The sequence below is a fragment of the Tyto alba genome, unplaced genomic scaffold (assembly GCF_018691265.1).
Source record: "Tyto alba isolate M040663 unplaced genomic scaffold, T.alba_DEE_v4.0 Super-Scaffold_7, whole genome shotgun sequence".
Taxonomy (NCBI): domain Eukaryota; kingdom Metazoa; phylum Chordata; class Aves; order Strigiformes; family Tytonidae; genus Tyto; species Tyto alba.
In genome coordinates this window covers 21,413,120-21,439,177 of record NW_024881328.1, presented here as the reverse complement: position 1 = coordinate 21,439,177, position 26,058 = coordinate 21,413,120, and the positions used below count along the sequence as shown (strand labels likewise).

The window sequence follows — 26,058 nt, the reverse complement described above, 5'->3', positions numbered from 1 at the left end:
CGCTGAGCGGAAGCCGTGTCGGCCCGCCCGGCTTCAGCCTCCGCGCGCTGGGGGCGGCCTCCGGCCGGGGCGGCGGCGGCTTCTCCTCCTCCTCCTCCTCCCTCTCCTCTCCTCCCTGTCCCTCAGCGCTGCGGCCGCCGGCGCGGGCAGCGCCTTCGTCTTCCTCCCGCCGGGTGAGGTGAGTGGGGGAGCCGCGGGACGGGGGGGAGGGGGAGCCCGCTAGCCTCAGGAGCCCCCTGCGCGGCTCCGCTTCTCCTTGGCCGGGGGCTGTGGCTGGTGTCGGGGCGGCTCCCGGGGCCGTTTCTCCTCGGTTCACCGCCAACGCTGCGGGCGCGGCGCGAGGCACAGCAGGCGGGCGGGAGTCGCGACATGAGGGGAGAGGTCCTGCGGCAGACGCGGGGCGGCCCGCCCGGAGAGCCCACCTCAGTCACGCCCTCGCACGCGCCCCCCCACGCAGCCCCGCCGGTGGCCTCCCAGGGGGCCGGGGGCAGCCCAGCCCTGCCGGCCCCGCTCTGGGCAAACGCGAAGCGGGGCGATGGAACTGAAGCTGCGGAGCCGGGCAAGCAGGTCTCGGGGGTGCTGGCCACCAGCCGCCTGCACTGTCCAAACCCGCAGTGTTGACTGAGGGAGGTGTCTCCTGCCACGTCCTGATCCCGCCCAAGTATTTGTCCCCAGTACCGCACTGGTTTGATAACAGCAGGGCGACGGTTCCATTGTGCACGTTGCCAGCTTCCTCTGGTATATTCCATCCTATATGAAGAGCTTTGAGTCACTGGATTGTCTCTTCTCTCTAGCAGTTCGTTAGTCTTACTTTCACACAGAAGGTGACACTACTTACAAATATTTTCTTGGCTCTGGAGAACTGCAGGAAAAGTGAATTGTGACATAGATAACCTTCGTGTCATGGATTTATATATATATTAAAAAACAAACAAACAAAAAACTTCATGTAAAATATATTTGTATAAAAAATAATATCAATAAACTTGTTTGGTTAAAAAATTCTTACTGAATATATGAATTTTATGTATGCATCAGTATTTTACATGTTAGTCTTCTGTTACAAAACAATGTATTTTGTTTAAAAAAGTATAAATTATATCTATTTATTTAGTCTTGGCTAAAGTCAGTGTCCTGCTGGTGAGCCTAGTGACAGAGTTAGACTGAGATAGAACAGCCAATTTATGGCTTTTGGTTTCTTTTTTTAGCTAGGTTTGTTCAGTGGCCTGGTCAGGTTGGCATCTGCTCCTATCATCTCAAGGCTTCTCAATAACATCGCAAAGTGAAAATAAAGTTAGTTGCAGAGAACCCAAATTACTATTTTTGTTGCACCATGGGAAGGAGCAGACCAGTTTTTGTCCTCCTTGTAACTGCTATTGCCATTTAATTTTCCCTTTTTTTTGGATGGGGTAATACCAGCAGCAGCCTGGGTATCTTGAATTCTGACAAAATAAGAACAAGTTGTAATTGCGCCCTCTGTGACAGTGACATTTCCTCAAAGTCTGTGGTTCTAAGTGACAAACTGTGTTGCTTTGAGACGTTCCTTTTTGCTTTGCATAAATTTATTGCCTGGTCTGTCTGTTCCGAGAGCTGATATCTAGTGCAGGGCTTCCCCTTTCTTTGGAATCAGTGTAGAGAATCTTGTTCATAATATGAATTGCTGATCAGGTGCCTGCCAGCACTGACGAGTTTCTCCTCCTAATCTGCTCATTTCTGTGTTTATCTTCTAGAAGATTTAAAAGTCACTCAAGTTACTAGACCATAAAGTGTTAGATTTTGCCCATTTGTGTAAAGCATTTTATTCGCTTGCTATCTGTTTTACCATTGTCTGGTTTTTCCTAAGATTTGCTGATATCATGTGCCACAGGAAATAGTTCTGCTTACAATCAGAGAAATCATGTTGCAAAACTACTGGCAGTGACTTAATAATTAAATTCTATAGTCAAGTGACTATTTGTTGTTAGGTAAGATTATTCAGCAGTGAAATGTAGCTGGAACAGAGCCAGTCAAGTGAGGAGAGGAGAAAAGTGAAGATGCCTTTGGGAGATTCTGACAAAGATTAGTTTAGCAGTCACTGACCAAATAAACCTCAGTAAATCTCAAAAAATCCATGAGGAGACTTGCTTTACTCTACACTTACCATTTAAACAATGTAAAAGGCCAATGTAAACAGCATAAAAGGCAAATTAAAGTATGAAACTGTGATTTTTTCAAGCCCTGAACTTAATATTCAGATACTTTTGTTATCTTAGAAATGTTACTCCAGTCAGGAAAAAAATAACTTCCCTCGGTTATATTCCAGGGATTATTTTCTGGTGCTTAAGTGAAAATCAGATACTAATCCTTCTAAGTTAAAACAGTATTTTACAGCTGCTATGGTGCTCACTTGTTATCATGGCATTTTTAGGGACAGTCTAAAATGATTTTAACAGAGGCCCAAACCAATCTGGGCAAGAAAAAAAGGAAGCTGTAGAGTTGAATGAAATTGAAATTTAAGTTGCCTTCTGTGCATGTTTATAGTCCCAAGACTGTAAAAATAGGCCATAATAATATATTGTTACTATATACTTTTAATATGCTATCGTCACAGGGAAAGATCTCTCTGCCTATCATGTATAGTGCATAGCTGTAGAAAAATAGTAGTGTCGTGCTCATTTTGAAAGAGTTTTTGGAAGCACTTCCATTAGAATGCATAGAAGGAGGGGTGTGTGTGTCTGTTTGTATTTCTTTTTTTAATCTCAGAGAAACTGCTGAAGAAAATAGTTTAGAAAGTTGTATTCCAGCTAGGTGTTCTGGGCTGCTGCTGCTTTGAAATTCTTCAGCCTCTTATGTTATCATCCAGCTACAGCTTCTCATTTTTCTGTAATAATCACTGGGGCAGATTACGTCCAGTCTTTGCTAGAATAATCCATGCCCTTAATGTTTCTAAAACTAAGACTCAGGAACTGAATGCATTCAGTGTTCCACTTACAACTTTTTTCAGGAGTAGAACCACATTTCCACTGGCTGAGCTTCAAAGAATGTACCCTCAGGAACAGTGTTTGGGGTTTGTGAATCTCTATTTCTTATAGGTATGTGTGCCCTATCTAGGAGTGTATTCAGCAAGAATTCTTAGTGGAACAGATAGGCAGGTATCTTTTTTAATTTTCCCTAAATTCTGAAGTGCTTTTAAATATTTTTGATTATATGGAGAGCCTTCATGTTCTATATTCAGCTAAACCTGTATGAAAACTTCACTCTAAATTGGATGTTTCTTAGTCTGTCATAAAGGGTGGTAATGTGAGTGGATGTACTACTAGGAAGTGGAAACGGTATTGTTCAGTGATTTACTTTTTTGCTGGTAGAAAAAACTTAATTTCCACAGTGGTAGAAAGTTAGAATATCACTTACCAAACTGGTTGTTTCTGTAGCTAGTGTTTTAGTAGCATATACATTAGTATTCATACAAAGAAAACAAAAATCTCTGTCTAGAATTTTAGATTCATAAATGCCAAGGGTGGAAGTAACACTTCTTACAGGTAAAGCATCCCAACAGATGTAATCATGTATCTTTGGCAGACTTTTGCTAATTTGGTGAGAACAGTCGATTTTGAGTGTCAGGTCTGGTTTTATTTTTCTAAAGAATTTGTTCAGTGTTGCTATTCACACACTCCCTTTCTGATTAAGGAGGCATTAAGGTCTTCATGAGGGGCTTTTATAGTTATACAATAAGAAAAAATAGACAAACTTTTTAATGAGATTGTGCTTGTGAAATTAGAGAATAAATTAGATTAAGGGTGTAGCAAAGTTGTGTAGTTAAGTAGTTGTGATTAAAATAATTCTGAAGGGCTTTTTTCCTATTTTTTATCTTTTTTTGTTATTTTTTCCTTAAGTTTTTGGTTGTTTTGTTTTTGTGGGTTTTTTTTGTTTGTTTGTTTTTGTGTTTTTGTTGTTGTTGTTTTTTTTTTAATATTTCTTTAACTAATCTTTTATATTTTTATTTATGTTCCATAAGTTCCATAAGCAACATTCTCCAGAAACATTAGAATCTTATTTAATGTTCAGATAAAAGAAAAATAGATTTTAAAACAGTTTTATTAAAGAAACTGAGGTCAAGTATATTGTTGATATTAACCTCAACCACTGGCATGGTCTGAAGGAATTTCTGCTTTGAATTTTTTTTTTTTTTTTTTTTTTTAAAAGGAATGATTGTCTAACAGTGTTGTTCAGACCAAGCTAACAAAAAGTCAGAGTTGTCTACATGTTGGCTGCTGTATTGAGGCTTTCTTGTCAGACTCTGCAAAAACTCTGGCTTACATCAGAGTTAGTGGGTGGCATAATGTAACATAGACTGTGTATTGAATTCACACACTATCCATGTGATGTGGTTTGAAGTAATGTGGCAGCTGTTTTTTTGGCACTTTTGGAAGACTTTTGCAGTACATATTAGTTTTCTGGGTTTTTTTATTTCTTAAAAAAAAAAAAAAATCGCTAAAATCTAACTTTCAAAGTGCTGTTAGAATCAGTACACTATTAGTGAAAATAACAGTAATTAATAGAAGATTAAGTACTTTACTAAACAGTCACCTCAGGGAGTTTAATCATACCATGTATTTCATCAGCATGTCCTGGAGGATGGAACAGTAGCTTGGTCTGTGCTTACTAACGTTACTATGCCATAAAAATGTGTGAGGCATTTGTGGGGAAAAAAAATGTATTTCTGACTACAAAATTATCCTGGTAAAAACCCTAAGAAAGCTACAGCTTTCATGGCAGAAGTTCTTTGGACAACATGGACTGTGTTCTGGAAACTATTATTTTGTGCAACAAAGAGCTCTTCTCTTATTGCAAGCAATATCCCTATCAGATATTTTGTCAATAAAACTACACGCAGCATTTGTCTCTATCAAAGAGTTTGCTGTACATTTGTGGCAAACGAACCTGTGTTTGTCCACTTCAGCTCTACTGCACGTACTATCCCAAGGCTATCATTTGATCTCTTATTTAAAAAAAGAAACATCCCTTCACTTGTTTCTGTGCACATCATGCTGCCATGTATGCTGCTGTAGTGCACTAGTTCATATTGAAAGGGTTAAATTTTGTTGCTCTGTTGCACAACCCACTTTACTCAGGTGAGTTGTCTTTTCATCTTTAGGGACAGACACATTTCACCTGTGTGTTATGGCAGCCTGCTGTACTTAGACCTGAGCAGCCAAGACAAATGTATCCAATACAAGGAAATATGTTGTCAAAGAGAAGTCAAAGTGTATGCAAATAAAAGTGAATATAGTTACATAGGAAAACAAATGCTGAATAAATTGCTTTATGTTCTTGGTTGTTCAGTAGGTCCACTCGTTACAGTCTTTCATGACTTATTTGTCTGAAGACAGATGTATGCAAAACACAGGCAATGTTAGAAATATTCTGGATGGATTGTAGATCTTGATTATTTTAATTTACAGATACCTTGACTATTGTGTCATGTTGATCATGAGTATGATAAGAATTTGTATATGCTCAAATTGTGCAGGAAATAATCCCACATAAAAATAACAATAATTTGGTTTAAGATTTTGGTAAAATATGCATATCTACTTTAGATATTTTGTCAAGAATAGGTTACTGTGTCAGTATCAAAACCAGCAGCAGCAAAAGTCTGAAGTTATGTGTTAAGAATCTATGGAAGAAATCTTTGGTATTTTCTACTCCAGTTTTCCTTTTTGTTGCTGCAGACAATGAAGCCAAAGTTTGTGTAGTAAACGTAAAACCAGGGGAAAAAAAAAAATACAGTTAATGTGATTTAAGTAAATATTGTATTAAAAAGTAAATAAGGCAGATAACAGATATGTAGGCATAGTATGTAATTTTTTTACTCTTTGAGTAGCCTTATGCCAGTTTGCTAAAACAAAAAGAGACAGTCATAAATATTTAACTCAAATACTGATTAAGTTCTCAAATTTAAGTATAATTTCAGTATAAAACAATCAATGTTGTTATATAGAATTAACTTTAATGTTTCTTCTCTTGACGTATCTTATGTCATCATGCTCTTTAAGGCTTAACCATTCTCTCGTCCTGGGCAAATTTAAGGCTCTTTACTTAGAGGAAGAGGCTTGGAGGAAGTTGGGGAACATTGTTACATGTTTAGTGATACAAAAGAAATTTGTGGGCAACAATGTTTGGAAGCACACCACGCATCCAACCGGTGTGTTTGCTTGATGGACTGTGCCTGCTGACGGCTTGAGAGATAAAGAAGTTGCCAGAACTCTCTTACGTATGAAGTACTTCAGAGATTAAAAAAATCATATTTTCTTTTTTCTATTTGAGGAAGAGATATTTATATTGCTTATTGAGTCCTAAGCTTTAAGGTTTATTAATATAATAAGTGCTTGTGCGTGGTGCACTGAGAAACAGTAATGTGATTTTCTTTTTTATGGTGTTATATAAACATTCCTGGTTAACAGGTTGCAGAAGCTGTAGGCTCAGGCTGTGCCCTTGCAGATTTAGCAATGGTAGTTTTACAAGTTACAGTCTTGCTGGGAGATGATCTGTACATGTGCTTGGTGTTTTATATTGTGTATTGCATTTACCTGGCAAGGTTGGGTGGCCTCTGAGAAGAGACCAGGGGCTGCCCATGTGCTGGACACAGCAGGTCCAGCCAGCTCTAAAACATACCCACTGCTGGACAAAGCTGAGCCACCCACTGTAGCAGTTAGTGCGTCTGTGATAAGCTGTTCAAAAAAGTTGTGGTTTTTTTTTGTTTGTTTGTTGTTTTTTTTTTTTTGTTTGTTTGTTTTTTTTTTTTTTGTTTAAAAAAAAAAAAAAAAAAAAAGCAGCTGTGAAAGAGAGGAGTGAGAAAAATGTGAGAGAAACAACCCCACAGATATCCAGGTCAGTGAAGAAGGAGGGGAGGAGGTGTTCCAGGGGCTGGAGCAGAGATTCCCCTGCAGCCCGCAGAGAAGACTGATGAAGCAGGTTGTCCCACTGCATCCCATGGAGAAGAATACAGTGAAGAAGGTATTTCTCCACAGGCTATGGACGACCACACTGCAGCCTGTGCAGGACCCCATTCTGGAGTAGGTGAGTCTGCCCTGAAGGAAGCTGGAGCCCATGCACGAGCAAGATCTTGGCAGGAACTGTGACCCATGGATGACCCATGCTGGAGCAGTTTTTGCTGAAGTACTGTACCCACAGAGAAGACCCATGTTGGAGCAAGGGGAAAGTGTGAAGCAGAAGGAGTGGTAGAGATGAAGTGTTATGAGCTGACCACAACCCTCATTCTCCATCCCCTCTACACCACTTGGGAGAAAGGAGATAGAAGAGTGGGGAATGAAGGAGTGAAGTTGAGACTGGGGAGGTGGTTTTAGTTTTGTTTTTGTTTCTCACTATCCTATTCTATTTTTAATTTGCAATAAATTAAGTTTATCATCCTCAAGTTTGTTATCCCCCATGACAGTAATTGGTAAGTGATCACACTGTCCTTATCTCTACTTGTGTGCTGTTCCTTGTTATTTTCTCCCTGCTGTCATGTTCAGGAGGGGGAGTGAGAGTGAGTGGCTGGGTGGGTGTCTGGCAGCCAGCCAAGATCAGCCCACCAGACACTGTGAGGAAAACAAGGCATATTTTTATCTGGCAGTTAGGTACGTTGGTTGCAATCCTTTCGCCAGGAAAGGAAGTTTTTATTCTTAGTCTTGCAGTGTATAGGTATTGATATTGTATAAATTTTTCAGCACTAAAGAAAAATGGGAAAATCATGTGTGAAATGGAAGTGGACTGGTGTTTGGCTTGTTTTTTCTGTTTTGTTTTGGTTTGGTTTGTTTTTTTAATTTTTTTTTAATGGGTTTTCTTGGAAATGTTTTGAGCTTTGTGAAGCACATTTTTGGTACATTTTAGTATCTATATGGCAATGCTGTAATTAGCTTCCTCTCTGTACTGTTATAACAGTAGTTCTATGGTAAAAGCACTGTAGTTTGAATGTATGGGTTTATTTAAAAAGGTGACATAACCTTTGAAATAAACTATAATGTGAACAAGTCTGGATGCTTAACATATCCTGAAAATTTTTAAAGGAAGCCAGGTGAGGGGTTTTTTCTGTTTTCTACAAGTTATATCTTGTCCTGCATATATGTTATTCCAATTAGGAAATGCAGAATCTATTTGTATTTCAAAGGATGAAATAGAAAATAACTTTTTTGCAGTTCTGTGGTCAGTAGTTGACAAGTAGGAATTAACTGTGGCTTTTCTCTAGATGCTGCTTATTTCTTTTCTCAGTTCACATACATGTGACTTACACAAAAATAAAACTGTGCTTTAAATTCAGACTGGTTGCTGTTTTCCACTTTTTGTAAACTGCCAATTTTGAAGAGAGAATTTAATTCAAATCACTTGGATTCTGGTAATCCTCAAATGTTTTTCATAGTTCCCCATCTTTGAAAGCTGCTGAATAATTGCTTCTCTGTGAAAAAAAAAAAAAAAAAAAAAAAAACAGTGGCAGAGTTCTTGAAAGAGGAGACTTCTTTGACATGTTCTCTTGATGAGTTGCAGTAGCACATGCCAGAAAATGCAGTACGAGTGAATGAAACAATACACAGAATGATTACTTGATCCTCAGGCTAAATTAACCTACTCCAAATTACTTGTATTAAATCTGCATTGAACATGTGTACTAGATAAAGTGTTGTGGTCAACGGCTCAATATCCAAGCGGAGGGGGGTGACAAGTGGCGTTCCTCAGGGGTCGGTGTGGGGCCAGTGCTGTTCAACATCTTTGTTGGTGACATGGACAGTGGGATCAAACGCACCCTCAACAAGGTCACTGACCACACCAGGCTGTGTGGTGCAGCCAACACGCTGGAGGGAAGGGATGCCATCCAGAGGGACCTGGACAGGCTTGAGAACTTGTGCAAACAAGTTTAACAAGGCCGAGGGCAAGGTCTCGTACGTAGGTTGAAGCAATCCCATGCACAACTACAGGCTGGGCACTGAGTGGATTGAGAGCAGCCCTGGGGAGAAGGACTTGGGGGTAATAGTGGATGCAAAACTGTGAGCCAGCAATGTGCACTCGCAGCCCGGAAAGCCAACTGTGTCCTGGGCTACAACAAGAGAAGTGTGACCAGCAGGTCGAGAGAGGGGACTCTCCCCCTCTACTCTGCTCTCATGAGACCCCACCTGCAGCGCTGTGTCCAGCTCTGGGGCCTCCAACATCAGAAGGACACAGACCTGCTTGAGCGCGTCATTAAGATGATCAGGGTGCTGGAGCATGTCCCTTGTGAGAACAGGCTGAGAGAGCTGGGGTTATTCACCTGGAGGAGGGAAGGCTGCAGGGAGATCTTATAGTGGCCTTCCAGTGCTGAAAGGGGGGGAGGGACTCTGTCAGGGAGTGTAGTGATAGGATGAGGGGTAATGGTTTTAAACTGAAAGAGGGCAGATTTAGATGAGATATAAGGAAGAAACTCTACTGTGAGGGTGGTGAGGCCCTGGCACAGGTTGCTCAGAGCAGCTGTGGCTGCCCCCTCCCTGGAAGGGCTCAAGGCCAGGTTGGACGGGGCTTTGAGCAGCCTGGTCTGGTGGAAGGGGTCCCTGCCCGTGGTGGGGGGTTGGAACTGGATGATCTTTAAGGTCCCTTCCAACCCAAACCATTCTGTGATTCTGTGAAAACTAAATGAATCTAAACATTTCCCACTCGAAGTCTGATTACTTAAGTCAGATCTCAAAATGGATTTCTCTTTTTTAATATTGAGAATTTCAAAATTTTTAGAATAAATTGATTGAGAAGTCCATCCTGTCTTTATAATTCACTTCTTAAGTGGATCTTTCCTATGTGCAACTTAAACATATGTTATTTGATTCTTTCTGTTTTCCTTCTATCCCATCATTGAACTAAAATTCCCTGCTTCTGGAAGTCCTAAAACAACACTTTCCTCGCATTTTTAAACAGCTTAATTTTCAAGAGTTACAAGAAAATTTATGTGAAATAGTGGCATTGTGTAGAAATAGTGTTTTATTCTTAGTAGCATGCCTGCTTTCCAGTTCTTCTGTTTGAAGTGTGTTTAAAAAAAAAAAAAAAACAAACCCCAACCAACCAACAAAACAAAACAGGGAAAGTACATTTGGGGCAGCATATATATATAGAGAGATTTGAGGTATATTTAAGTGATGGACACATAACGTTTGACAGTTGGGAGATGTGAATTAATTCCTGCCCAATAATTTTTTGTGGTTTTATATTGTTGAATATACTAGATGTCTAAATAAATACTTTTTGTTTTATTTTACAGGTGCTGTAATTTCAAGAAATGCTGAGACCTATTTGAAGAACAATATTCATAAAAACTTTTGTCGTGATAATTTTCTTAAAACTAGAATGGCTTTGAAAAAAACACCTAAGCTATTCAAGAAACTGTTTTTTCACTGGAAACTTTGGAAGTTCAGCATTATTGTGCTTGTGTTTCTGGTATTTTTATTTTTATTACAAAGAGAAGTGGGTGTTCAAGATTTTAAACATGAAGCAGGGATTGAGCCAGTTGTTGGAAAGAAAAGTCACGTATTAGGTCTTGTGTTAAATGCTATGAACAATATCAAAGGTGCAAAACCAAAAATGCAGATAAAAGCACCTGTTAGGCAAACTAGGATTCCTGAAGAGAGACACTGTTTGCCAGGACACTATACTGCAGTGGAATTAAAACCCTTTCTAGATCGACCCCTTCAAGATCCTAATGCTCCTGGAGCTTCTGGTAAAGCATTTAAAACCATTAACTTAAATTCAGAAGAACAGAAAGAAAAACAGCACGGAGAAGAAAAACACTGTTTTAATGCATTTGCAAGTGACAGGATTTCTTTACACCGAGATCTTGGACCAGACACTCGACCTCCTGAGTATGTTGAAATCTGTATGTCCTCATAGTTGAAAAACTTGTCAGAAATGCAGACTGCAAAGTGACTTGGGTTCAGCATTAGGTGATAGTTTAGGAAAGTCTCCTAGCTATACATAATGATTGGCTGTACATAATGATCCACAGTGCCAAAGCCAAGAATGTTTAGAAAGGCTCACTTCTTTCATGTTTTTGAATTCAAAGTAACCATATTTAAATAAGGTTTTCTGCTTTTGCCTTTAAGCTACAATTTCTGAGTGACTTTCTGGAAGCCTGCCAAGTTTTACTTAGAAGAAAACTAAAAATGTGGTTTAAACTTTCTCAGTTCAAATACCAGTTCCTGCTCTGTCTCCCCACTTATTTATTTATTTATTTATGTATGTATTTTATTTATTTATTTAGTATTCAGTGTTAATAAACCCACCAGCATAATTTAAATACATTAGGGATTGTAAACTGTTGAACAAGGCAATGGAATATCTCCTCAATCTTGTAGTATTGAAAAATTTTATTAATGAAGACTGTAGGGCTTGGGTGGAGTGGATTTTGGTTATGAGCAGTCTGTCACTGTCAGATTATATGTTCTCAGCTATCTGTGTCAGAAGTGACTAATCTTACTGAGCTGCTGCCAGTAGTATGAATATCATGTTACACATGGTGCAGCTCACAATAACCTTTGCTAAAGCATAACTGGTGAGTTTTCACTTCTATATTTGTGAGGCAATGGCTGTGATAATTACCTTAGGGAGTCTTCCAGTCTCTAAACCTGACAGGTAATAAACAGTAAGTGTGCATCTTATGAATATAGAAGTGTTGTCATCTTGATTTGCAATTGGATTTAAAGTTTTGTTTAGAATACATCAATCTTGAAAAACTGTGGGTTTAAAATTGTTTCCCTGGATGGGGATATGCTGCCCTAAGGATTATATGGTATTTCTACAAAATATTGAAGTTCTGAATTAGATCTGTTCTATTTTTTAATTAGAAACTCCACATTCTTCTAATAAATATTGTTTTTTGTATTTTGGGGTTTCAACAGTAATGGTGTTTTAAACTCTGATTTTACAGCTCAGTATCTGCTGCTCTCAGTAGAAGAGCATATTTTCTTTTGTGTAGAAGACCTGACTGCTATGTGAGACATATTCAAATGTTTGTGAGACAGAAGCAGAACAGAGTCAGTTGGTCAAGTGGAATTCTTATTCATCATATTTTTAGACAATATTTTGTACAGTTTCTCCAGTTGGAGCACCTGTCTTTGTGTTTTAAAACTAGGATAGAAAGTGTAGAATCTGAAATGTTTGATCTCCATACTTACAAAGCTTTGTGCTAGAAAGAGAAGGGTTTATTTTGATAGTTTGAGTCAAACCTTTTTGTCCATTTTGTAACATTTGACACTTTCTAATCTGTAGATGTATTGAACAAAAGTTTAAGCGTTGCCCGCCATTGCCAACCACAAGTATTATAATAGTTTTTCATAACGAAGCGTGGTCCACTCTGCTCAGAACTGTTCACAGCGTGATGTATACATCTCCTGCTATACTGCTAAAGGAGATTATTCTGGTGGATGATGCCAGTGTAGATGGTAAGAAGACTTCCTATTTTCTCTTGATTTTTTTTTTTTTTTTTTTTTAAGACATGCTAGGATTGCAGATAAATTGGTTAAAAGAGGGTATCTCTTTACCACCATTAACATGTATAGTGGTATTCTAAGTGGATTTGTTCCTTTCTTTTTCTATAAAATATAAAATAGTTCTCCCCCACCTTTTTTTTTTTTTTTTCACAATGTAGTCAAATATGAAATTCTTGTCTTTTAAATTTTTTTTAAATCCCATTTCTGACTATTCCCATTCTAGTGCTGCTTAAACTGTATACCTGGTTGCCTGAAAAGTAGTTCTGTAATTTGTGCTTCAAACCAATTACAATTTATAGAATAAAGTATCCAAGGATAGATCAACCAATGCTTGTAGCAATTTGCATTTTATCATAGTGATTGTCTTTATGCAAATTCATGTCATTAATATGAAGGGAAATGTAACTCCTATAAAGTAAAATTATTTAATGGAATAATAACCTTCAATACTCGAGCTGACTGCCAAAAATAATTGCGTGTATACTGAGTGTGGTCATAAAGATAAGTTCAAAAAACTTTACATGCTTAACTTTAGATGAACACTTCTATACATACATGATTGAGTTAATGTATTTACACTTTTTGCAAGTCTGTATTTAATATACTGCCACACTTGGATGTGAAGTATGTTCAGTAGTACAGTTTAATACTAAGATTGGGCAGAGGAAGAAAGATGATGTGGGATGTTTAATGAGAGCTGTGGGGTCGTTGCTCAAATTTTGCACATTTAAAGAGTTTTTTGTATAGATTCTGTTGCTGTTGTAAATATTGTAGCCTTTGAAAATTATGTGTAAAATGTGACATCAGTGAGGAAAAAGTTTGCATGTTCTGTAGATAACATGAGTAAATAGGTACATGACCCATTTGCTCTGAAAATGGATTTTGAATTGGTGTTCAAACTGTTAATACTGCAGAAGAGATGTACTGGTACATGTCCTTTCTATTTTAGAATATTTTTAGTGTTTCATCTTCTGTTCTCTGCCAGTTGCCTCTTCCTACACCCCCACACCCAACAAAACTCAGCACCTAAAAATAACGTTCAACAATCAGGAATTGTTTACTGCTTTGGTGTTGAGGTCATCCCTGGGATTAGTGTAAATTGTTTATCCTGTTAGTTTAATAATGTAAAATTTTAGGCAGTGGCATGTATATACATTGAATATCCTGAAACTGATTTCTTTTTCTAGAATACTTGCATGATAAACTAGATGAATATGTGAAACAATTTCAAATAGTTAAAGTAGTCCGTCAAAAGGAAAGAAAAGGTCTAATAACTGCACGGTTGCTGGGAGCTTCAGTAGCAACAGGAGAGACCCTGACCTTTCTGGATGCTCACTGTAAGTGTAACCTGTAACTCTGCCAGGTCTGTTTAGAACACTGTTGTCTTTGATTTAATATTGTGGATTTTTTTATTAATTATGAGCATTAGCAGTGCATCGTGTTTTCTATTTCTGTTATTGAAAGTATAATTATAAATGCTATTTAAAAGCCGTGCATATTGGCTTGCTGTGGGCATGCTAAAATATCCACTGTGTACTATTTTGCAGACAAGCAAAAATTCAGTGCTTATTTCCACTTTCTCCACAGGTGAATGCTTTTATGGCTGGTTAGAGCCATTATTGGCAAGAATAGCTGAGAACCGTGTTGCTGTTGTAAGCCCTGATATTGCTTCTATAGATCTCAATACTTTTGAATTCAGTAAACCATCTCCTTATGGGCATAGCCACAACAGAGGAAATTTTGATTGGAGTTTGTCATTTGGATGGGAGTCTCTTCCTAAACATGAAAATAAAAGAAGAAAAGATGAAACCTATCCAATTAGGTAAACCAAGTTGAATATTTTGAATCCTTCAGGTTTTCATATTTTGCTATGAATAGCAGTTTGAAAATGAACTAGTTTTTCAGGTGGATATGATCAGAAGTCTTAGCATCTTAGATGGTTTTTGTAATACTTTCTCTAAAAAACACATTGTAAATTTTGAAGCTTTCATAAAAATACAGACTCCTTCAGAGAGTAATTGCTCTGCATTACCATTTTTCTACATACTTGGAATGTAATAAGCAATTTCTATACATGTTTTTCTTTTGTCAGAAGGAAGAGGGGAGAGGAGGATTATAAACAGTTCTTTTCACAGATAGTACCACAGATTTTTGCTCCTCATTCATTGTCCTTGAAAGGATGACAACAAAGTTTAAGAGCACCAAAATACTAGACTGTTGCAGTGGTGCATTTGATGATAATTGTATGTGCTTTGGCCACAGACAGATTACTGGTCTGGAGGAGGAATGAATTCGCCTGATATCCTCCATACAGGGAAAATATGTTAGTTTTCCTGATGTTGTCTTTTATACCAGCAGTCATTAGTCTGAACAGGCTGTTAATAAATGACAATAAAACTGTCAAATGAGACTCGGTGTGGGCAGATTTAATTTCTTGAAGTATTATCTATGCCAGGAAAATATAGCAATGTAGTGAAATACTGACAGATGCACAGAAATTTTCTAGATCTGTTATACCATCATATACATCTATATTTAAAAAAAAAAAAAACAAAAAACAAAACTACTTTACTATTTGAATGCTGTCTTACTCAAAGTTTTCCTTTTGCAGAACACCCACTTTTGCTGGAGGTCTCTTTTCAATATCAAAAGACTACTTCGAACACATTGGAGGCTATGATGAAGAAATGGAAATATGGGGAGGTGAAAATATAGAAATGTCTTTCAGAGTAAGTTTAGCTATTTAATTAGCAGTGGTACCCATACTGACAGTGTACAGAATTTTTGAGGACAAATTAATATTAGATCTTGACTTCTCTGCTGAATCAGCCAACTAGGACATAGAACATGATTTATTAATGACCAATGAAATAAAATACAAACACGCTCACTGAACTGATCAATTGATTGATTGATGTTAATGTATTTAGGATTGATAGCTGAAACGTACATTTCCAGGGTTTACTTGATTAGGAAATTCACTTATGGTATGTCTGATATATGCACTATTGCTAGTGGTTGGTTTTTTTGTTTTTTTGTTTTTTTTTTTTTTTTCTGGTGAACAATAACTTTGCTGATTTTTTTTCCACCTCCTTAATTCTAATTGCAGCGCACTTACACAAAAAAATGTTATTATTAGGTATGGCAATGTGGTGGACAGTTGGAGATCATGCCTTGCTCTGTTGTTGGCCATGTCTTTCGCAGCAAGAGTCCCCATACTTTCCCAAAAGGTACTCAAGTGATCACACGTAATCAAGTCCGCCTTGCAGAAGTGTGGATGGATGAATATAAAGAAATATTTTACCGAAGAAACACAGAGGCAGCAAAAATTGTGAAACAAGTAGGTGGTGGTGGTGGTATTAGAAATCACACTTGCTGCGTTGAAAGTTTTGGTGAGCAAAAGTTATTTATTGACAAAGTATGTAAGGATTCTATATATTTTAATGAAGACAGAATTAAGTTTTGTTAATGCTGTAGCCCCAACACACAAGAAAAACCTTAAGTGTTTGGTGATAGTATTGTTTTGTTTGGTGGGTTTCTTTGAATGGTGGGTTTTTTCATATATTCTCTAAAATCTTGAGTTGTTTGGATTGAGTGGCTACTGCAACTACCAGAAGAACATGAGAAAAGTTACTGACCATAGCAAATGAAAACTAACCTATTTTTTGGAGTGAGAAGCGTAACATGTCATTAGTCTCGATTTGCTTAGTATTTTTACTTTTAAAACAGTTTTTGTTGTTCTTTAGCTGCAGAATAAAGATTATTCTATGATACATACCCATCCTCTCTCTATCTGCTTAAAACTTAAGTTAAATTCAGGTGGGCTGGGGGTTGGTTTATTTATTTTTGTAAGTTTTCTGGAACTTTGGTCTTTCACCAGCTGGAATCTAGAGTTTTCTTCAAGAAGCTATTCTTTCTGCCTTCGTATGATAAATTTTTGTGACTATTATATCACTAGTAGCAGTAGATTTCCTAAGCATATTTAACAGCTAGACAACTGAATTTTGTCTGGAAGAATCTGTATTATACTGACTATTATGCTAATTATTTAATTAATTCAAGTCATTATTTCAGCTCACTCTTTTTCGTGAGATCAGTTAGCTTTATAGCTGCCATCAGTATGGTCTTGATTGTACTTTCCTGCTTCATGGCACTGTGTTAGAACTCTTGGGACTAAGGATACTTCTATTGTTTCCATGTTGCAATGTGTTTTTCTTGCATGTGCTTTGAAATGCTGCAGGCAGGATGTCAGTGGTGTTATGACACTGAAAAACAAAAAGAGCAGATACTGTACTAGTACAGTATTAAAAAAAAACAACCAACCAAACAAAAAACGCCCCACCCCTGAAGCTTCAAACATGTTTAATGCTATAATACAGAATATATTTATATGTACAAAATTGATATTAGTAACATTAGTATATTTCCCTTCCATCCTTTCTTACATTCCTTTTTCTAACAGAAATCATTTGGAGACATCTCAAAAAGGCTTGAATTAAGGCAACGTCTGCAGTGTAAAAATTTTACCTGGTATCTCAGTAATGTTTATCCAGAAGCATATGTGCCAGACCTGAATCCTTTGTTTTCTGGATATGTAAGTTTAATTTTAATTATTTCCAATAGTCTTTCACAAGCCAGGAAGTTTGCTAACCTTTTGTGCTACCTTAGCCATAGTATTTACATTTTAGCTATCATTAACTGTTCTAGGGTTTTCTGTCACTAGTCTGGACAAAGAATCTCTTCTACATACCTTGCTATTTGAATATTCTGTAATTTTGTCATTGGTGATATGAAATTTAAGCAAAGCTTCTTAATAATTAACTAACAGTAGCCTTCCTTAACAGGATTTTACAACCTGTTAAGAGAAGCAACATTCTTCCTATCACTAACAATTAAATAACATAGAAGTACTAAGCCAGTGGTGAGAGGTTTTCTGAATTATCAAAGTAAATATAGCTTTATGTAGTAAAAAGAGAATTTTTAGCTCGTGTTAATAAGGAAAACTGGAGAGCTGTTTGCTTCTTAGAATTATGTTTATGATGAGGCAAATGTGTTTTTATAGTTATACAAATGGTTTTTTTAAGACCATTGCATTTCGTCTGCCAAATAACTCCTTAGACATTGCATTGCTAAAACAAAAAAAAATATTAAACAACTAATAAATCTTAGTGTGGATGAATGTGAATGTTTAGCACGTATTAACAAATAAAACTTTCCCTTCCTCCAATTTTGAATTTCTTACGTGTGTCTGTTCAAATTGTAATTTGAGTAACAGTAACCTTGTACATCAGTGGCCTAATAATTCACACTGTGTGGCTGCTGACAACCATAATGTAGTTAACAGGCTTTTGGTTAGAAAAGATGAAGTGAGACACTAGATTTTTAAATTTGACCATAGCAGAAAGTAAAAATTAACTAAAAGCTGTAATTGTTGTAAGCCCAATGTTAGTTTTCTATATGAATGAGACAGTTAATTTTTTTGCCTAACCCACTGAGCTTCTTTTTTTTTTTTTTTTTCTGATAACACCCTTTCTTTAGTTAAAAAATATTGGTAAACGCATGTGTCTGGATGTTGGTGAAAATAACCATGGTGGAAAACCATTGATTATGTATTCTTGTCATGGACTTGGAGGAAATCAGGTAAAATATTTGATACCTGATTTTTATGATTTTTTATGATCTTTACCATATTAAAGCTTTTCCATATTATGAATTTTACCATATTAAAGCTTTTCATTTATTTTAGAGAAATGAACTAGGTTTTAATATGCAATTTCTCTCTCTCTTTTTTTTTTTTTTTTTGAGAGTTAATTCCTATATATATTGTTCAAGGAAAATTTCATACTGCTCTTCATGTTGTGTCCCGCTTTTGACATTTTATGTTCAGCATACAGATTCCGATTTTTTTAACACAATTTCACTGCTTCACTTGATCTCTCCTCTCTGTGCAAAACCTTTTTGTCCTACCCTTCCTACTTTCTTGTAAATGTTTGTCATCTTAATTCTTCCTTTCCTTATGCTTCCTCCTATTGCTTCTTTCTCTGCCACCAGGACTTGCACTGTCAAGGAAGATGTTGGTGGGAATCCGGCCAACGGGAGACCGAGTGGCCAGGCCTGAGCCACCTTCCCTATCATGCTTGCAGCCTCATAGTGTGAGGTCAAAGTGGTCTGTCCTGTACTGGCTAATGCAAGTGAATAATATGATTGAATTTGTCTAAGAGCTGTCTTTGATGCATGGCTCTTGGAGGCAGCAATGGTGCTCTGTTTCTTCTATAGTATGACTTGCAATAGATGTCAGATGCTGAATCCTTCAGGAACTACTGTAATACAAATAAAAGTAACATCTTCTTCCCTGGCCAGAAATGAACGCTTCTCTGCTGCCTTAAAGAGTTATTTGGTAAATAAAATTTATTAACTGTAGATCCTTAATAACTAAAGGTCAGCAAAAGTTTTTGTTAGAATATAGTTGTAATTTTTATTTTTGAAAATAAAATCTTCAATCTTAAAAGCCATCCATTGATGGCACTGTGAAAACTCAGACACATGATCCTAGTTAATTGATGCTTTCCTAATCAATTTTTGTAGAAGATTAAATACTCTCTAGATTATTAACTCCGTTGCTATTTTAGCTTCTTACAGTACTGACCTTTTTTTTTATTCTGTTGTGGATTAATATTATATTAGCCTTTTCACATTGTCACAGTCACTAATGCAGGAGCACTGTACCAAGAGGTATTAAGAGATCTGCTGTATGCTTCTATTGGCATCTCTAAGTTATCTTGGATCACACTAAAACTCTGTGCTTTCAGGTGTTGCATGTTTTGTTTTTCCTCCTGCTATAAAATAACAGTCTGAATCCCTTTAAATGCCAACCTTCAGAGAATTTTAATACAAGTTTTACTGGTTAAGAGATGTACATATTTGCTTACTTAACCCTTCTCATTACAATATTCTATTTCCAGTTGTTTTACGTTCTCTATCAGTGTAGGCTGAAATTTTCCATGCTACCTGTCATCTCTGTCCATATATTTGAGATGGGAGAAAGCAGTGGAAAAGAGAACCTAGTTTTCAGAGTTGTATATCTGTTGATCCTCCTTTTTAGAATATTCTGGGGCTGGGAACTTGTCCATCTCAATATCCAAAAGTAATGAAGTTTTAAACCTAGCTTTCAAGTTGTATTGTCAGGGTTTGAAGGGTTTGGGAGTTCAAAAGATAAATCAGAACAGATTAAGACAGATTAACAGATTTAGAGTAAATTATTATGTCTGAGAGCTAAGTGACTAAGCAGGTCAGTCCTATCAATACTTGTTTCAGGGAGTAACATTGGATACAGATATTTAAGAACGAAATGCCTGTTTGTTTCTCAGTGCTGCTCCCATTGATGCCAAGGCAGTGAGGAGGTGGAAGCTGACCATTTGGACAGATAGTTGAAAGCCACAGGGAGCTAACTGAGCCTGGTCTCAATAGTCAAAGGAAAGATGTGGTGAAAAAGGCTGACATACGGAGCCAAAAAACAGTGGTAGTGGGAGGTAATGATAGGAACTCTGTTGTTTAATGAGGGAGAAAAGGAAGAAACCAGGATGGTAGGGTAGGACTAGAGGTAAAAAAAGGGCAGCTGTGTCTGTAACTGTTAGAATTAAATCCTTGTTGAGACTGAAATTATAGCCTAGAATTCCTGACCCTTAAGAGTACTCTGATGTCAGGAAATAATGGTAAAATTCACTCACAAGATACATTCTTATATTACTTTTCTAATCACTAGCTCACAAGAGAACATAACAGCATCCTTTTGTTAGCATTTATAGTTTAGTTAAAGCAGCAAAAGTTGATACAGTAATCACTGTTGTTCCATGTGACAATTTTTTTTTTTGGTTGCTCTAAGGAAAAAAAAAATCCAGCAACAAAAACTGAATAAAGATTTTTAAAGTTAAGACATACTGAAATTTAAGTTATCCATGCAACTATCTCCAATTTTCTGTTTGTCTTCTTGAATTATGATTCCTGGGGAGTAACTGAGAAGATCTTGCATCATAATGCATATGTACCGAGTGTCATTTGTAATTTATACATTTGAATACTACCAAATATATTCTGTTGCATTAGTATTAAAAAATGCTTTTAATTTGTAAACACTTTCAAAGCATGTATGCTAAAAATCAGAGAAATGATTGTGTAGTCTCAGATTGTTGAATAATGAAGGAAATCTATTTATGTATTGGAATTGGAAAGGATTAATTTAGTTTAATGCTCTTGTTTGTGTTTATTTACTGAAATTTTTAAAAAATTATTTAAATAGTACTTTGAATATTCTGCACATCATGAAATTCGACATAACATTCAGAAGGAGCTTTGTCTGCATGCTTCTAAAGGACCTGTGCAGCTTCGCGAATGTAACTACAAAGGCCAGAAAACCTTTGCTGTTGGAGAAGAGCAATGGCTGCATCAAAAGGTATTTAGACTGGACAGTGAACAGGCAATTTTATCAGTGATCTTTTATATGAGTTTAATTTTTGATTTCTAATAGAATAGAAAACTCCAATGAAACAAAACTTGGCAGCCAAAAAGGAGCAAGTTTATTTCTGAGGAAAATATAGAGAACTTCAGCTTTTTGGTTACCAGATCAAAACTTGATGATTTCACTCTTTTAAATGTGAAGTAGATATGTCACTTACAAACCTAGTTGATATCCTTTAGTGTGTGTGTCTGGGCATCCACCTGGAAGTCAATCCAAATGTTCTGTATCTTTTAAAATACTTTAAAAATTTTTCCTAACAGAAAAATTTGGCACTGGCATACTATTATTTACTTGCTAGTCCCGCTCTGCGCTACCTGTATGGCCTTATTCTTTAACAACAATGAACTTGGGAAAAAATGAAGAGTGGGGGGAAATTACATACTCATTGTTTGTTCACTTTATTTTTTTTTTCCTCCTTTTTTACTCACTTTAGGATCAAACTCTGTACAATGCAGCACTACATATGTGCCTTACAGGAAATGGAGAGCATCCAAGTTTGGCATCCTGTAATCCATCAGACCCCTTCCAGAAGTGGATCTTTGGCCAGAACAATTAAGATTTTATATTTATAGGCCAGGAGCATTTTATTAAGAGAAAAGATCCATTCCAAACTGTGAACATATATGTATACAACATTTTTAAGTGATGCATACTTTAAATACAAAATGTTTAAACAATTTCTTTTCCCTCTTATTTAAATTTGATATAAAATGTGTCATCAGAGATTCTCTAGGAGTCTGTTATACCAAAGATGATTAAGATCCCAATTAAGAAAAATGTTTACAATATTTCTATGATAAGACTTTATATGTTGACCACTGGTTCATGGATCCTATAGTCCTATTTCACCTTGGGAACCATATGTATATTGTTCTTCCACATGTTGTAAGTACTTCTGAAGAAGATTAATCTTCTCTGTAGAGTTATAAGAGATTATTGTATACTGTCTAAAAACCAAGACACTTTATATGTATATTTTTATGCTCAATTGGTTGACTTCACTTATTTTTTTAATCATTTACTTTACTCTGTGAAACTTTCTCAGTATTTTTAAAGATCCTTCACTTGAACAAATAAATGTTTGACCTTCAGGTTAAAAGCCAAATAGGCCACCACACCGTGCTCAGCTTCTAACAAGTGAATCCTTTCGTAGAAGAAAAAAAATCATTCTTGCTGAAATATGTGTGTATAATTTTAATGGAAAATCTGCTTATTCTGATATTAATGTCCTTTTGTTTAGCCAAAACTTTTTGTATAGGTTTTTTTATATTTCATGAATTTATGAAATTTATTACAAAGTTATATTGTAATAGATTTCTGAGCTCCTTAACATGAACACATTTTTTCAGCATTTTGTTCATTAGTGCTTTTAAATTACATGTTATCCACTAAACCCACTTTTTCCCTACCTTTTAGTGATCTATGCAATGTTTACCTAACAGGTTTCTAACTTTATCTGCATAGAATTTCTTGTGCAAAATCTTGCATGTTGATTTTTTTTTTTCTTTTTTTTTTTTTTTTTTTTTTTTCCTTCCTGTTGCTGTTTCTCCTTTTACAAAGGATGGGCCCCGGTTTTATTAGTCCAAGTGAGACCTTGGCCTTCCTAACTATTCTCCTAGCTCTATTTATGAAATATTGTATTCTTGTAAGCATCCACAAGTATACTTCAGTAGTACATACAGAACTATGTCTTCATAAATACCCTTCCTTTGAGTATGTATTTATATATATATATTTATTTTTATTTCTTTGGTTATTTTACTGCATGTATAGTTGTTAGACACCCTCTGGTTAGTTTTTTGTTGCAATCACTAGTCACGCCAATTTTCTGACTGTGATTATCTCAGGCCTTCTTTACTGAAGGTAACTCTTCTGCATAAGAAATCTGCTCTTTAGGAACAGAGAGGTACACTTGCTTCAAAATGTCTACTTCAGGGTATGAATGTGAGATTAATGATCATCCCACCCTTAAAGTATCTAAGGTCACATAAAAATGCACTTTAATAAAGTAAACTCTATTTCATAATAAAATGTTATATTCTGGTTTGGAGAAAACTTAATTAGTTTATGCAAATTATGGAAGTTTAAAAAGAACCTGAAATTTGCATGTGTTATGGGAGGTAGCTGGGTATGAAATTAAAAAAATAAACTTCTAGGAAGGGACGGAAGCAGCAGAATGAAGACAAGGAAAAGACTTGTCTAGAAGCGCCAGTGTTATTAAGTGTAGGGATGGGAAACATCAAAGGCAGAAAGGTATTTAGACTTTGCAGCTTGTTGAAAGAATTGTGTCTATTCAAATGGAAGAAAATAGGAGTTGTAATAGCAACTATCTTAATAAGGAACTCGTTCATGATCTGAATCTCAAGAAAGGTGCATGCAACAGTGGAAATATCAGCAATAAGATCAGGCCTAGTTAGATGCAGCTAGTAACAGTATTTTAGGAAATGCTTAGTATTTTCTTTAAGTGCTGTACTCATAAGAGGAGAGGGACTAAGGGAAAAAGTTATGGCTGCCAAAAGGAAAAAAAATCAAATTTTTAAAGTGAAGACAAAAAAAAATTTGGCTTCAGAATCAGATAGAAAGCTGAGAATAAATTGAAAGAGTGGGTATTAAAGATTGAATAGGACAAAATGCATTAATACTAAATTTGTCCTTTTGTCCTGGTAAATAAATACCATTACAGGTAGATGCTAATTTATCTATAGAGGCTGCTGGATGGATGATGATGTGGGATTTTTTTTATTTCTAATTGGTGGAGGGAGCATGTCTGCTTAATTTAACAGTATCTGGCTAATGAGTTCAGTTTCTGAAGAAAAGCAAGAAGTAATCCTTACAGGAGTTTTAACTCACCTAAAAGAAAACAAGCGAATAAGCAAGGGCCAGCAAGAATTTGTCAGAAGCATTAACTTAAGCTAATTGCTTTTTCTGGCTTTATAGCCATGCACTGGAGGCGTGTCTTGGCTTCAGTAAGTCTTTTGGTGACACCTGTGAGAATATCCTATGAAGTTAAAGCTGTGTGACTTAAAATAACTTGCTACAGGGCATACAGTGTATAAATTGTTGAAAAGACTGTACTGGGAAAGGTTATTAATGCCTCCGAAACTGGAAGGCTGTAGCGAGTGGCTTTGCACCAAGTTCTGCCTGGGTCCTCTGATAAATATTTCCATAATTCAGTAATGGAATACAAAGTAGTATTATTACTTTCACAGATCAAACCAATATTGGAAGGGCAACAAATGCTCTTGGCAAACTGGAGAAGGAGTTGAGGAAAACCAGGATGCAGGTCAATGAGAAAATTTTTCAACAAATATGAATAGAGGATGTGAGATTACATAGATAGCAGCTGTGCCATGTTGACCCCCAGGTATGAGATGGGAACTGGGTGTTCAAAGAACCTGTTCCAGAAGACAAGGTATTTAGCATAAATGTTTAAAAGGACTTGAGTTCTTTTAATTCCTAGTTTGTGTTATACAGCAAATGTATTATATTATTTTTAATACCACTAAAGGGTTATTTCTTCTTGCAACCTGTTTCTCTTAAAAACTTGTCAGATTGGAATTTACATATATGAAATGTCATTTATCTACTCATTACCACATTTTCTTTTTAGAGGTAACTTTCCAAACCAGGATAAAATTTAAATTGCAAGGAAACAAGCGTTCTGTTGCATTTGGGGGTAGGAATCTATCGCTTCGTGAGCAGTGCTAGAGGAGCTCCACTGTGTGGTTTTTTTCTAGTTGGTAATCTAAGACCATATTATAGCAGAGCTAGCAATATATGTACTTGGCACTGTTTTCTAAGAAGACTAGGTATAGCAGATCACCTAGTAGTTATATTTTGTGTTCAGATCTAGCTGTGGAAGGGGAAATTTTATTCTGTGATTTAAAATTGTATTTTCCTTTCATTTTTGGAGAATTGCTTTCTGGCCTGACATAGGTCAGTAGTCCAAAATCCATAATACATGTTAACATAGGGGGTTTTTAACCCTTGTTACTATTGCAAACACTCTAATATTTTTTTCTTTTTTTAATGTTTACTATCTGTTCTTTAAACTATGAGTGATATTTTGGTCTCTATTTTTGCAGTACTTAGTACAACAGCAATTCAGTCTTACTTGGACCCCCTACTACCTGCCAGAAAAGAGGAAAGCAGATCTATAAACAGAGGAAGACATTAAGTGACTTTTATTGTTCTAATCTGTTCAAAGAGCTGAAATTAACTTCTGTATCTTGAGTATTACACTTCCAAATATGCATATATATGTGTGTGTATATATAGATATCATACAATTTTAGAAGAGCAATAAGAGATCTGTAAATATGATTGGAAATTTAGAAAATATTTTTTTTAAAAGTTAATTACATTTTTTTTTTAATTACTTTTTCAAAAGTATTAACAAAGCAGCAGTAAGAAAAATTGTAGGAGTTCAAGTGTTAGTTATTTGGCATCTTCTCTCTGCTTTTCTAGCATCAGTCTTCAGTCTCTCCTGAAAAGTAAACTATTTCACAGGTTGGTTTTGTTTCTTTTTTGAAGGGCAGAAGCAGATGTTCTCCTTGGCATAACTTCTTCCTCCAGCCATGACTCTCTTGAGTAATTATAGTACATTCTACAAAGCAGTACTAACTTTTCTGTGCTTTGTTTTGCTGTATACATTTCTTTAAATAAGTTGAATTACTCTGAGAAATAAATGAAACTGAAAGAACTCGTGGACACTACTTCCTTCTAAAGAATAATCTCCCACAGTTTGGGAGTTAGCCTTATATAATCTTATGCATGTGATCAAGTTTATAATATTAAATTGAGATGTAGGGGGCTTAATTTCAGTGGCTGAGTTGTTCAGAACTATAGCCAGTCCTTTGAACTTCTTGTACATGGATATCCCTGCGGGTTGTACTATCAATCAAATGTTCCAAGAAAGTGACATGTAGTCTCTTCTTTATTTTAATCCATCTCCTGAATTCAAGTAGGGATTTTATTGCTAAAATGTTTTGGTCAAAAATGCACTTGTGTCAATAGCACAATAATATTTCATATAGTAGTTTAATGTTATGATTTTAAAAAAAA

General features: G+C 36.3%; 1 protein-coding gene across 2 annotated transcripts; it reads left to right on the top strand.

Moving 5' to 3' along the window:
• On the top strand, positions 1-26,058 carry GALNT3 (polypeptide N-acetylgalactosaminyltransferase 3). Of its 2 annotated transcripts, none has more exons than XM_042783939.1 (11): positions 1-178; positions 10,256-10,853; positions 12,259-12,431; positions 13,667-13,816; positions 14,067-14,301; positions 15,091-15,208; positions 15,619-15,819; positions 16,942-17,073; positions 18,018-18,119; positions 20,776-20,928; positions 21,428-26,058. In XM_042783939.1, exons 2-11 carry the CDS (start codon positions 10,342-10,344, stop codon positions 21,548-21,550), a joined length of 1,899 nt encoding a protein of 632 aa, XP_042639873.1. In that variant the 5' UTR covers positions 1-178; positions 10,256-10,341; the 3' UTR covers positions 21,551-26,058. The 2 variants fall into 2 exon arrangements, with proteins under 2 accessions (XP_042639873.1, XP_009971777.3); XM_009973475.3 differs by lacking the exon at positions 1-178 and adding an exon at positions 6,862-7,059.

Coding starts and splice junctions, on each gene's coding strand:
- GALNT3 (XM_009973475.3), top strand. CDS start 7,014: ATGGACGACCACACTGCAGCCTGTGCAGGACCCCATTCTGGAGTAG. Junction 14,302..15,090: donor GATGAAACCTATCCAATTAG/GTAAACCAAGTT, acceptor TTCCTTTTGCAG/AACACCCACTTTTGCTGGAG. Junction 15,209..15,618: donor ATATAGAAATGTCTTTCAGA/GTAAGTTTAGCT, acceptor TGTTATTATTAG/GTATGGCAATGTGGTGGACA.